Genomic DNA, 14,558 nt, shown 5'->3' with positions numbered 1-14,558 from the left:
AAAAAAAAAAAAAAAAAGAGTTACAGTTTCAGGACCCCATGGGGCAGTTCTATTCTGTCCCATAAGGACAGATGGTTGGACCAGGGTGCAGCTGCCTTAGCTGGTTCCCTGCTTCAGCTGGCAAATCTCACTTCCTACAAGACATCCACAAGGAGAAGTCACATGAACCTGCCCCGATACAGCCCTGGGTGCTGGAGCAGCCGTGTGGAGACCCCTGCCAGTGCTGAGATGCTTACACGTGCACTGATTCTGCTTTCCTCCTGTAGCCAGCATCATAGTGTGTGTTTTGTGAGATGGAGGAGGACTTTGTGGATTAGTGTCGGACATATGGGCTAATGTTGGACTCGTGGGTTTGGACAGCACTGGGTTGGGATGTTTTCTTGAAATACACTTAAGCTTTATATAAAACTCTCTCTTACACATATGAGTTTCTGTGAATTTGTTTCTCTAAAGTACCCAGACTAGTACAATATCCCTTACACATATTACAAAAGAGTGTACTCTTTTTGGTACTTGAGCCTTCTTGATGGTCATTCAGAAGAGGCCTAGTAGGGGGGTACTTAGCGTTGGGCTTTTTGTGAACTGCAAGGTCAATAGTTTGAAACTACCCGATACTCCCAGGCTTTCTGTTCCCATAAGAGTTACAGAAACCCACAGGAGGCGCTCTCTCCTGTCCTATGAGTCACCTGTTGCTGTGAGTCGGAATCAGCTTAGTGACAGCGAATTTGGATGTCCAGTCACAGCCATGTAGGTTGTGATTGTTTCTTTTTGGGGGTGGGGGGAGTTTTTTCCCCCGCTTTTTAAAATCTCAAGTTCTTTGGGGCAGGCACCTGCTTCACATTTAGTGTATTTCTCTTGGCTTCCACAGAATTTTTCTTGTGTGTGTGTGCGTACATCTACTATAATTTACAGTTGTGTTCAATCAGCAAATTTGAGAGGATTCTATATACGAGGCACTAAGTATTAATGGAAGCACATAATGAAAATAGAAGACATGGCCCATAAACTATAAACCAATCTCTCTGGAATTTTGAATACGGGTTTATTGTTTTTAAAATGCATTATAAATGCTCAGTGATTTCAGCTCCATTTTTTCCCTCCCCCTTTTTCACATCAAGATAGCCTTCTCTTTGTTCACCTGTCCCTGGGTGCCCTTTCTCTCTCAGCTGTGGCACGCTACCCCACCACCCATCCAAGGTGAACGATTCTTACAGCATACTGGCTTGCTGTCCCCCATATTTTGTTTATGACATGGGAACGAACGCTGGTGGCTCAGCAGTAAAGCACTAGGCTACTTATCCAAACGTTGGTGTTCCGAATCCACCCAGTGGCTCTGGGGAAGGAACACTTGCCTGTCCGCTCTTACAGACCCAAAAGTTCTGTGGGTCGGTTCTGTTCCATAACATTGGGTTACTATGAGTTGAAAATCAACTTGCTGACACCTACAAAAAACAACACCTTTATGCCACACACCAGGGATGCCTTCATCTTTGCTACTTCATGTGGTCCATGCTTCCAGGTCAAGTTCAGGTCCTACCTAACACCACCCTTTGTCTCTGAGTCCATTCTGACTCATCATGCCCCGCCGGACCCAAGAGAATGGCCCCATAGGGTTCCCAAGGCTGTGATCTTGATGGGACTAGACTGCACACTTTTCTCCTATAGATTGGCTGGTGGGTTTGAACTACTACTGTTGAGGTTAACGTGGGGTTCCTAACCACCGCACCACAAGAGCCTCTTGTATCTACGCCTAGAGGTGGTCTTGCTCTCCCTTTAACTCTTCAAACTTTGTTGGTCCCTTCATTCCCTCTCATGGTCAGAGGAATATCCACAAGGAACGTGGTGTTCTCAGAGATGGCCTTTTGGCACTACAGGGATACGCATTGAGAGTACTCATCCAAGTGACAGTCACATTCTAGTAGCCCGTAAAGTCATCATATAGAAAAAGGAGGGCAGAGGTTCAGATCAACGTAGTAAGTGACACATCTCAAGGGAAATGGCTTTAGAAGGAAATGACTATTTTTAACACTCCAGGTTCCAAAACCCTAACCACACTCATTGGCACAGCACTCATTCTCACTCTGAACAACCCTACATTGGTTGGGTTAGGGTCAAACTGCCCTTGTTGGTTTCCCAGATTATAACTCTTCATGGGAATGGGAAACCTCATCTTTCTCCCCTAGAGTGGCTGCTGACCTCGCAATAAGCAGCCCACTCCACCGCCAGGCTGCCTCTGCAGCTCAGAAACTCAAAACTCAGTCGCCTCAAGTTGATGCCGGCTCACAGCGACCCCCAGAGCTGGTGTAGAGCCGGCCACGGGGTTTCTTGATGGTAATCTTGACAGGAGCAGATTTCCAGACCTTTCTCCCATGACACCTCTGGGTAGGTTCACACCATCAACCTTTAGGTTAATTACAGGTGCACCCGACTCTGAATAACTTTCCTTAAAAGAAAAAAGAAAAAGAAAAAGAAAAAAGGAACCTCAAACATTTCTCTTATCTGGAAGAAAAGAGAAGGTAATCCAGATCAGTATGGCAGAAAGGTCTGGCAATGTACTTCCAAAATATCAGTCCTTGAAAACCCCATGGAGCACAGTCCTACTCCGACCCACCAGGGCATCTTCGTGATGTGGAATCAACATGACGGATGCAGGGCCTGCTGCCAATGCCAAACTTTTCAAAGCAGATTTTCTTCTTTCCTTGTTTTCTTATCCATTCCAAGGGAAGCTTTACCTGGTGTCCTAGTGGGTATTCTAACTGAGCATACCCATCAGCCACTCCAGAGGAGAAAGACAAGACTATCTATCCCTTTAGATCAGTGGTTCTCAACCTGTGGGTCACGACCCCTTTGGGGGTGGAATGACCCTTTCACAGGGGTTGCCTGTGACCATCGGAAAGCACATATTTTCAATGATCTTAGGAACTGAGATACCCTTCCTTTATCCCTCTCCAGGCAGGTCCGGCCACATGCAGATACGCCCACCCTCAGTGAAGACTGTTACCTATGCTACAGCATGCTTCAAGACAAAATTTCATTTATTTGTAATTAGAAATAAATATTTCACAATATAGAATTACATATTGCTTTTTCTGATGAATCACTACGCTTTCATTATGTTCAATTTGTAAGAATGAAAATACATCCTGCATGTCAGATATTTACATTACGATTCATAACAGTAGCAAAATGACATTTATGAAGTAGCAACGGAAATCATTTTATGGTTGGGGGTCACCAAAACATGAGGAACTTTATTAAAGGGTCACGGCATTAGGAAGGTTGAGAACCACTGCTGTAAATATTTAAAGTTTCAGAAACCCAAAGGACGTATACTATGTCCTATGGAGTTGTCATGAGTCCTGGTGTCCGATGGGTTACAAGTTGGACTACCAGTTATGCTCCTAGAAACCCGCTGGGGAAGTTCTACCGTGTCCTATAGGGTCGCTATGAATCAGAATGGTCTTAATGGCAGTGAGGATGTTGGTTTTCGGGGGGATAATACTGTTGGTGCATTGGTGGCATAGTGGGTATCCATTGAGCAGGAAACTATTAAAGTCAGTGGTTCAAATCCACCAGCCACTCCTTAGGAGAACGATGAGACTAAAGATTTACTTTTATAAAGATTTCAAGTCTCAGAAATCCAAAGGGGCAGTTCTACTCTGCCTTACAGTGTTTCCAGGAGTACGAATCGATGACAGTGAAGTTCTTATTTACTTATTTAGACATCAGGTTGCTATGAAACTAAATCGACTAGAGGTGTTTTTTTTAAAGCATATCAAGACTCATCTGAGAATGCAAATCCAGTTTTTCTTGCTCTATCTTATATTCTCTGGCTCCTGGCAATGGAAAGACATAGAATAAATGAATGAATAAAAGAATGGATGTATGAAAGACTGGACCAGAAGCCTGCAAGATTCATTTAAATTTTTTTCATTCCCTTATCCCATATATTCATGTTTATCAGTTGTATATTAGGTTACAGGATGTGGAGATAACAACCCCCAAATGTCACTGGCTTTCCCCAGTGGTGGGGAATAAAGTTGGAAGCAGTTGTAGCATGGGGTCTGATTGGAAGGTACAAAGATGACCAAGTAGGGATTTTCATACTACAGGCAGCACTGAGTATTCAGCCCCTCATTTTATAGAACACCGGAGTGAGACATAGAAGTTGTGCTTCTGGCCATGAAGGTCTTCAGTGCCCAAGCCAGGATGACACCCAAGGTCACTTGACTCTGAGGTCAGGTGTTCTGTCCACTTATCTGAGATGAATTCAATTAAAAAAAAAAACCAGGGCCATATTGAATGAAGCTTGAAAGCCCACGAGAGGAAACCACACAGGGTCATGCTTCCTAATTTCATGGATTCTGGGGACCACTTTGGAGGTGCTTTTCCCTCTCATCCTGGCAATAACAGCCCTTTATTCACAACACGTTTGGAAAGCAGCCTGCCAAAGCTTTACACCAACGAACGACCTGCATGTTGGCTTTCCCTGTCAAAAGGGGACTGAAAAAAAGGAAGGCGCCCACAAATTTACTGCCATCAAGTCAATTCCAATGAGGTAGAACTACTCTCCTTTTGGTTTCTGAAACTTTAAATATTTACAGATGCCGACAGCCTCATCTTTCTCCTGTGGAGCGCTGGTAGGTTAGAATTGCAAAACTTGTGGTTAGCATCTCAGTACTTGGCTCACTACGCCATGAAGGCTGCCTTCCCATAAGGGAATCAAAACAACCCCTGAAAAGTGAGACTCACTGCCAGTAAGTCAAGTCTGACTTATAGCAAACCTATAGGACAGGGTAGAACTGCCCCCATGTGTTTCTGAGACTGTAACTCTGTCCCCGGGTAGAAAGGCTTGTCTTTCTCCTTTGGAGCTGATGCTGACCTTGAGGTTAGCAGACCAATGCTAACAGGTTACCAGTGTTTCCTCTCCAAAGGGAAAGTGCTAGTAAAAGCCTTGTCATACCACAGCTTCCTATCATCTCCCTGGTTCATAATCTCACCTAACCAATGAAGAGTCTTTTATGCCCTTGGGCAAATCCTTTAGCTTTTTCACACTGCATTGTCCTCACTCCCTGAGGCACAGGTGACAGGCTAACATGGTAGAGCCCTGGTGGCATAGTGGTTAACATTGGGCTGTGTGTTAGGCAGGGTGCGCTAGAGAAATGAAACCAGGACACACATAGAGGCACACACACACACACACACACACACACACAGATAGGCTTATACAGCAAGAAGGAATATAACAGCTAATTAGTCCCTAGAGCAGTACAGAGGGTTTAGTTCAACTCACTTACAGTTAATATACTGGAAGTCCTTCAACTCACATGGGCTGCTGGGGTCCAAGGTCAAGGAAGCAGACAACAGAATCCTCCATCAGGGAAGGCAAGCAGAGTCTGCCCACAGGCAACAAGCTGCAGGGTGGGTCACCAACAGCTGGTAGCTCAGGAGCTTAGTGAAGCAGACCCAGATGGGAACACGAATGCAAGGAATGCAAGGCTGCAGGATCCACGAGCCTCAAGTTTAAGAAATGTCTGCACCAGCAGCGTGGCAACAGAGATCTCAAAGGAGCCTTGAACTCTAGTGCCAGAATCCAGGGGTTGGCTTGGCTCACAGGTGGTGTAGCTCGCAGGTTGACGCAGAGAACTAGCTAAAACAGCAGCATATTCCAGTATGCTCCAATCACCAGAGAGCAGGCCTAGCAGAGCTATTTATCTCATTGCTCTCCAATCAAATGGAGACCTGATTAATCCCATATCTTCCTATTGGAGAGGTTGGCACAATAAACCTAACTATCACAGTCCGCCCCTTGCCACCTTGGCACCTGCACATCCTTCTTTAGCCATATATAATTTCCAGACATTAACGAAATCACATTTACACTTAACGTCATACATCTATCATACATATAAATGAAAACACAACGAATCTAATTGTATCTGATATGTCATACATGAACAAAGGAAAGATATTCAATAAGCACATATAAAGAAGAAATACTGATATTCACAAACCTCGGTGTTGCAATTGATCATGTGATTGTAACTGATAGATAGAACTACCTTCTTCTACTACCCATTCTGTATTACCTTTGCCCTTGGCCAGCCCCTCAGCTGGCCACAGTTTTTTGCCTGGTGGGGTGACCCAGACCTTCATTCCTGAGATGTCTGGGTCATTAGACATCCTGTCAGGATTGGGTTGCTGTAGTTTACCATTTACTTTAATCACAGGGCATGGTAGTACTAAGAGACGGTGTAGGGGATCTCCTGGATTACAGACATATTCTTCTTTACCTCCATTATATAACACCAGTCCAATTTCTCCTTGGTAAGCAGGATCAATCACACCGTTCAGTACAGTGACACCTTTCCTGACATGCTGATCCAAAGGCATGAGGAGCCCAAAGTGGCCAGGAGGCATTTTCAGTGGCCAATTCAGTGGAATCAGTACTGTGTTCCAGGTGGGAGAGTTCCTTCCTTTGGGACTAGAACCTCCAGGCCTGAAGCACATAGGGTTGCTGGGACATGAAGCAAAAGTGCTGCAAGTGGTTCACTAGGAGTAATAGTGAGTGGTGCCATGCCAGCTTCCACCCCTTTGTTCCTGGATCCATGAATCCTGTCTATTGGAGACACAGCACCATATATTGGCCACTGGTTTAGAGCATATACAGCTTCCTGGAGAACATTGCCCCAGCCCCACAAGTTGTTGCTGGCAGCATAACTGTATCTTTAGGGATAAGGCACTACCTCTCTAGCTGGCAGCATAATTGTATCTTTAGGAGGCTGAGACAGTTAAGGTTTATTGTGCCAACATGGCCAATGAACACTTGTGGGATTAATTGAAGGATGGAGAAATAAATGGTTCAGTGAGCCTCATCTTTCTTATCTCTTGCTCTTTGATGATCAGACCAGTGTGGGGCTGCCTTGCTTGTTCTGTGCCTCCATTTTCAAGCTACACTACCTGTGGGACACCTAACCCATGGATTGTGTCACTGTAATTTGAGGTTCCTTCAAGACCTGCTTTGCCACGTTACTGGAATACTGGGGACTGTCGGACTCTTGTCATCTGGCTGAATGTTGGTGACCTGCCTTATTGTTTGCTGCCTGTGGCCAGATAACGACTTCACACCATGAATACCATACTCTCTAGTAACAGTGGCAGACTTATCTATGCCTTCAGGGGTAGAAGCAGATCACCAGAGAGCAGGATACAGGGTGGGCCTTGCAGAGCCATTTATCTCTTTGCCCTCCAATCCTACTGTGACCTTATTAATCCCACATGTTCCTATTGGCTAGGTTGGCACAATAAACCTGCCTATCACAGGCTGCTAACTGCAAGGTCAGCGGGTTGAAACCACCAACTACGCCTTAGTAGAAAGATAAGGCTTTCTACTTCCGTAAAGAGTTCCAGTCCCAGGAACTCACAGGGGGAATTCCACCATGACTTGTAGGGTCCCTCCGAGTCAGCATTGACTTGTGAGCAGTAAGTGCAGTTTTTGTTTTTCTCCACTGATTTCCAGCTTTCCCTCTTTTGAAGCCATCCCTCCTCAATACCACCAGGCTGGGCTGGGCTGAGTCCCACCAGGAATACTTATGAAACAGAAGAGAGAGTGGAAGAAATTCAACAGACATGGCTTTCTGGCTTTCCAGCTTCAAATGTCTAGAGACTAGAGACCTACGAAGGGCTTAGGCACAGAGAAACAATTTGGAATGAAGTTGGGGCAAGGCTTCCTATGGTCCCTGGACTTGCTCCTTCCCCTTCAGGCTAGAAAACGATTCCCTGGCTCTGGAACTGAGCACTTGCAACTTTGGTGGAATAGGGCCTTAAAAATAAATTGAGCTTCAGGGGGAAAAATTAAAATGTCTATTTCTTCCACCTTTCTATTTGTGGACTGAGATTCTTACCAGCCACATATGTGGACACTTTTGATTTCACCAAGAATCTCTGTCAGCACATTGCTGAACTCTCTGTATGGATTCAAAATCCCCAGAGCTGGCCAAGCCATTCAGAGACAACAGCTTTGCCCTGAGTAAGGAGCTGTCCCAAAGAGATTAGGGGGGTTCTCAGAAGTAACTGCTGAGCTTAGAAATACTAACGTGTGGATGTGCCGGAGGTAGATAGAACAAGGACTACATGGAACTTTAAAGTTTTCTGGTCAGGCCATGATAGTAGAAGTGAGGAAAAGAGGATGAATCATACTTAAGAGTTTGTTGACTTGATTCTCTGAGTCTCAGGGAGGTCTACATAAAGCACGGGTGCTCCAACCATCATGCCCCAGTCAGCTCTGCCCAGGGCTTCCGTTCATTTAACCAGAGTCCCATTGTCCTGTGGTGGTTTCTGCCACCACCCAAACCTAACTCTCTGAAATATCATCAATTCAGACTCATAGCATCCCCACAGGCAGGGTAGAACTGCCCCTGCCAGTTTCCAAGACTACTCTTCTTCATGGGAGTAGAAAGCTTTGTCTTTCTCCCTTGGAGTGGGTGGTAGATTTGAACTGCTGACCATGTGGTTAACAGCCCAACTCATAATCACTAAGCCACCAGGACCTCTCTGCAAAGACCAGCAATCATAATAAATGCTCAGAAGGATGCTCAGGGATGAGGCACTACCTCTCTTGCTGGCTTTGAGTAGAAGCATGCCCAAAGACAGGGCATGGAAAGGGACGTGCTAGCCCTTCTCCCCTCCCATCATTCTTCTGACCACTGCCACATTCTGCTTAGATCTGCCAGTGCCCTCAAGGCCTTGCTCAGGCTGGCCGGCAATCAATCACTAGTCGTGTTTTTGTGGAGCTCTGGGCTTGATTCTGGGCTAATGCACTTCAGTCGGGGGTCTGTCTGTCAGTGTTGTTTTTATGGAGAGCAGGGCTCGGTGATCTTTCCAGACCCAGCGAGGCTCGGAAGAACAAATGACCTGGCACATTACTGTTCTACACTACGGGTCAGAACTGCTCTAGCCCATTATGGAGGGGGCTGCCATGAGCCAGAGGCTCACTTGATGACAGCCAATAACAACAACATTTCCCAGGAGAAAACTTTAAGTTGAGCCAGGGACCTATTATTCAGATGTCGGGCATATTGGGAGGGGGCCAAGGAGGATATTTACCAGGAAATCCCCATCAATAATGTCCTTCTAAAAATGTAAGATGGGGAGGATCGCCAATACCCTAAAATACTGTCTAGTTCCTAACAGACAAGATCTGACTGGTTCTATGGTTCTGCCTTGGCTTCCAGAAGATGGGAACAGTAGAGCGTAGACTCAGATCTTACCCACCATGTCACGACTTCCCAGTCATACAAGAGGAGGAGTGCGGATAGACTTTTCTCAATGATTCTGCACCCAGTTGATGTGAGCAAAGACCCCCAAATGCTATTAAACTCCTCCGTGATGTGAACCAGATGGAAAGTAAAACAAAAGAATTCACAACTCATGTTAGACTGAATTGAATGTCTTTAATTTCACACAATGAATAACATATGAATAGGATTAACTTTTTTTTTTTTAATAGTTAAGTGCTCTCTCTATATGGTGCTAACCTGATCTGGTAGCGAAAAAGACTGAGCTTTCTTTTAGAAAAGAATGTTTAAAACCCAACATCTAAGACCATGGAGGAGCATGACAGTAAAGCATGCCAGATGTCGCTACGCCTCAAATCACAGCAAGTCCATGTCCATTTCCAATGTACAAAAATGCTTTATGAATAAAAACTGTTACAAAAAGAACATTTCAAACAATGTACAATTTTCTTGCCTCTATATTCAATAAAATACAAATACATTTTTGTTCTAAAATATGTTTACATACAATCAAAGTAGAACATGCAAATTACACTTTAAAAAAGGCTTTTAAAAACCACTTATGAATACAAACTAAAAATTAGCCAGCACGACTTGTAAGACAATCTTGTGCCCCATTTTTTCTTCTTTTGAAATATATATATACATATTTAACACATCATGTGCATTTATTATTATTTAAGAAATAGATTTTTTTTTAAAAAAAAAGGAAGAAAAAGAAAAAAAAAAGACACCCACTTGGGGTGAAACTGCCCTCGCTTGTTGACTGGTGGGCAGCTCTTTTTTTTTTTCATTGTTTCCCCCCTTTAGTGTTTATTAGACCTGGGCAAGTGGGCAGGAGAGAGCCAGGGAGTTTCTTCCTTGGTTGATATGTGCTTCTAAGACTGTTCCCCAAATGACCGCGCCCAACAGGGGCACACGACTTAGCGGGAGGGCAAACTCTACCTGAAACGAGAGGCAGGGGAAGTCTTCATCGTGGCAAGAAAGACGGAGGAAAAGCTCCGGCCTGGTACAGTTGGAGTCTAGGCACTGGGATGACATGATCTGTTCGCTCTGGCATTTGGACCACTGAGATACTAGCGAGTAGTGGGCGGGAGGACGTCTATATTATCTACCGTCACATCATGAGAAGGTCGGACCATCTTACAACGGAACACTTAAAATGGCTTTTATGAGGCATTTTGGTTTCTACCAGCCCTTCCCCCGCCATGCTACATTCGGCATTGAAAGGCTTTGGAAATATAGGTGCACACTTTAGACAGTTCCCAGGTCAATCTTCCTACTAGTGGTCAGAGGAAAAAAGAGAAAAAGGAAGAGAAAATGTCCTCCCCAGACTCACTGTCTGAACAGTGTGGGGCAATCATCTGGAGGGGGTGGGATTTTCCACTAATCCCCCACACCAACTCCTTTATGACCTGCATGTAGGATATCACCTTGTACTATCATTCCGTCGCCATGGGCTTATCATATTTATAGACCCGGCAATGTGCAGAACACAAAATCTGACTGTCATCGAACAGGGCTTGCCATTCCACACAGCTGCCAAGTTAACATGCTAATCCCTTGTCAGCCCTTAGCCACCTTCTCTGGGCTGTCAGTTGGACGCTGAGTCCCAGTTCCGCTAATCTCCAACCAGCCCCTGGTCCCTCCGCCTTTCCTCCTAGGGTAGAGACCAGAGCTGGCCCGTTAGAGGGAGTCAAACCTTTGATGTCAGAGAGAGAAAAGCAAGTGGTCTCTCAGGCCCTCAGTCAGGCATGTCTCAAGGCCATCACCTTTGGGGAGCGTTTTCTATCTAGCTGTTGCCCATTTCTCACCCTTGTTCAGGACCCTCCAGTTTAACTGGGAGCACGTATGCTGCTTGCTGAAGCCGAGTCCTCATGGGAAAACTAAGCAAGAAAGCAAGGGGTTCCTCTTGTTAAGAAATATTGTGTAAAGCTCTGTAGGGAGTCTTGTGTATCCTAAATGTTCTCACCTAATGGGAGAGGGGCAGTTGGGCAGTAAGGGTTGTATCTATGAGAGGAGTCTAGGTGAGGGAGAGCACAGGTGAAAGAAACCAAAGATAATGTGAACATAGAGGAGGAGCCTGGGCATCAGAGTGGAAGCCGTGCAAGACAGATGCATTCCCACCTCCAGGTGGCTGGTGAGAACACCACGGCTTTCAAATCTATCCATACATGCATGAATGCATTGAATTACATGGAAACCTTCCACCAGGCTGATGGGGAGGTTTTGAGGTGGCTGTATTTCTCCTGGCATCTTTCAGTGGTTTGGGTTACATGTTGGGGCTGCTAACCACAAGGTCAGCAGTTTGAAACTTACTGCAACTCTGGGGGAGAAAGAGGGGACTTTCTAGTCCCGCAAACAGTTACAGCCTTGGAAACACAGAGGGCAGTTCTATCCTGTCCTAAAGGGCTGCTGTGAGTCAGAATCGATTCAAAGGCAGTGAGAATAAGGGAAATCATCCCGAAGGTATTTGGAATTTCTCACCTATTAGAGGTTCATGCCAATAAAACTTTGCTTCCCTGTTTAGGAAGCTTGGCAGACCTGAGCGAGAGCACTGTGCTGGGCAGGATGCGTTCCCTGCTCCCAGCCTTGCTGGGAGGTGACAGTATGACCAGGGAAAAAAGCAGGATGCAAGGAAGATGCCTGAGTATCAACCTCCCACAGCCAGAGAACCTGCTATCTGCCTTAACTGGAGTGAACTGGGCGCTCGTTCACAGCAGTGGTGGGGTGAGCAGGGATTGAGTGAAGCCTTCCTAGGGTGATTTAGGAGACGTTCCAACACGGCTTGGGAATGACAAATGGAAAGTGGCCACTTTGAATTTGCTGTTCAACTTGTGTGAAATGGGCAAGGTCACTCCAGGTCAGAAACAGAGCCTCTAGGATAGAAGCTTTAGTGTCCTGGAGGATGCAGGCCTTTCCACGCACATATTGCTGCGATGAGGTGTGACTGACCTAGTAGGCAGCAGACGGTGGTGGCATGTCTATGGGGACAAGTCCGAGCAGGATGACTCTGGTAATTTGAACCCTCCTTTGGGGCTGGGATAGGACAGCGATGTTAGCAAGCATATTAACTGGGCTTTAAAAAAATTAGTCCCACGGATACCTCATCCCTCCTTCTCTACATTCCTATACAAAAAGCCATCTCTCTACAAGGAAATAATGTTGTGTTCTGAAGTGATAATACCATTTCCAGCCAGTCCCAACTTCCTCTTAAGAAACTTAATTTGGAGATAAACCTGATATTCTAATTCCCATTAGAAAATGTATTTCTCTCTCTCAGTGTTTCTCTTTTTATACTCGCCTATGCCAGCTGTCTGATGTCTTGGGGGAGGTAAGGGGAGGACAGTGAAGGAGGAAACTGAAAATGCTTATTTGAAATTTCCACATCTGACTTTTGGGTGGTGGGAAGAAACATCTATGGCAATGGAATAACTTCATATTCATTTTGAATCTTGGTAATAATCTTAAAAAACAACTTGGGCTGTGACAATGGATCAAGGAGATTGAATATCTGTCCACGCTAAACCAATGGCTAGAGTCCAACTTGGATGAGAAATATACAGTTGAAATTGACCATTTAAAAGATGATTTGTCACACACAGTTTGCATCCATGCAGACTGATAGACTTATAATTACATTATGTACAAAAATGTTTTCGTTTATTAAGGCAACCACAGTTTGGAGTCTCTGTCCAAGGTGGCTTGACAAAATTGGAGTGGTGATACCCTTTGAGAATTTTCCTACTTGTATTTTTTTTAAGTTAAGAACACTTACTCCCATTTGCTTTTAAGAAAGAATGATTAAGATAGAATGGACTTCTGTTGTCCTTTTGTTTCCTTTTATCAATGATCTCCAAGAGTTACTAGTATTTTTTAAAAAATCATATACCAAGGCAATGATGGACACTTGCCATCCTGGCGGGTCTGGGGTTTCAGTTTTTGGTGATTTGTCAGTTATTCCATTTACTGTGGGATATGAAAACCTTCCCTGCTCTCGGCTGATAGGCCTGAAGTATAAATATCACCTGGGTCAACAAGGTCCCCAGCTGCTCTGATCACTTTCTAAAAAGCTTCTCCCAATATTGAGCATCTCTTGCCCCCTGGTCAAGATTCAAAGCCAGGGACCTTGGACCAGAGCACCAAGGGGGCACTTTCCAACACAGGCAGGAAGGGCAGGTGTCCCTCAGGCAGACGTGGACCATGAAAAGGAAGGCAGCAGGTAAGTTAATGAAAAGGGAGGTGGCAGTACAATGAGCGAAGGGAAGGGCGATGTTGAGGACTGGTGTATGCGCGGTAGAAGAATCACACAGACGGATGTGGACGCAGGGGTATGGATGTTGGTCACTGGCATTCCATCTCCCGGTGATGTAATCCTGCCTAAGAGACTATACTGTTGACATAAAGATCCCAGTCACTGGTAGAGGACATAGGTGTCCCAATGCCTAGCAGAGATATGAAACCAAATGAAATAAAAAGCCATGACGTGGAAGTGGGTGACCACAAAGCCAGTGGGGGAATTTGCACCTCTTCTCCCCTTGGAATGTTTCTTGATGGAGTGCCTCTCCCTTTAGGGGTTTCCTGGCCAGCCAATGAAGTGGGGTCACATGCGCACCTTGGATGCTGCCGCTCAGGTGGCGGTGGCGGGACCATTGGCGCTCTCCTGGGTGGGTCTTCCACTCGCCTGCAAAGCGCCTCAGCAGGACTGCAGAGCTGCTCTGTTGGGAACCGCTGGAAAGCACAGACAAGCTTCTTTGGAAGGTGTCCTCCTCCTTTGCTTTCCCATGAGCTCCCGATGGCTCAGCCCGTTATCTGGACCGATTGATTCTGCCTGCCCAGCTTCAGGAGAGGTGGACCTTGGTGTCCCTGCCGTGGGGAATCTGCCCTCAGCCCAGCTCGCTGCACTGCGATGTGTCAGTCCCTTCTGCCCCAGGTTCGTCCGCCCAGATGCGCCCTATGGAAGGACTTCACTCTCACTTGCTCGGGACTTCCTCAGCCTTTTGACCTTCACCTCCTCTTCCTGGGGAAGTGGCTGCTGGGCGGGTGGCTGCTGCAGGGGCTGAGCAGGAGGCTGGGGTTTATGTTTCCTCTTCCCACCCCTCGGGGTCTTGGGCAGAGGAGGGGGTGGGGGTGGAGGAGGTGGGGGTGGGGTAAACTGGTTAGAGCACAGGGAAGGCCCCATTCTCTTTCCAACTCTTCCATTGGCTCTTGTCACATCTCTGCTGTTACAGCAAAATAACTTCTTGTTACTATATCAGCATC

At 45.8% G+C, this 14,558-nt stretch overlaps 1 protein-coding gene across 1 annotated transcript in view; it reads right to left on the bottom strand.

Moving 5' to 3' along the window:
- Nucleotides 1-11,676: 11,676 nt before the first annotated feature.
- SETBP1 (SET binding protein 1) overlaps nucleotides 11,677-14,558 on the bottom strand; it is a 413,338-nt gene continuing 410,456 nt past the window's right edge. The window contains exon 7 of the mRNA XM_004702964.2: nucleotides 11,677-14,452. Coding sequence (XP_004703021.1) covers nucleotides 14,251-14,452 — 202 coding nt within the window. The 3' untranslated portion in view covers nucleotides 11,677-14,250. The remainder of the gene's footprint in view (nucleotides 14,453-14,558) is intronic.

This window comes from Echinops telfairi, unplaced genomic scaffold, assembly GCF_000313985.2.
Source record: "Echinops telfairi isolate 266 unplaced genomic scaffold, ASM31398v2 ScPeMD7_7400;HRSCAF=8409, whole genome shotgun sequence".
Lineage (NCBI taxonomy): Eukaryota > Metazoa > Chordata > Mammalia > Afrosoricida > Tenrecidae > Echinops > Echinops telfairi.
The sequence above is the reverse complement of the archived record's forward strand: the minus strand, read 5'-3'. Positions and strand labels throughout refer to the sequence as shown.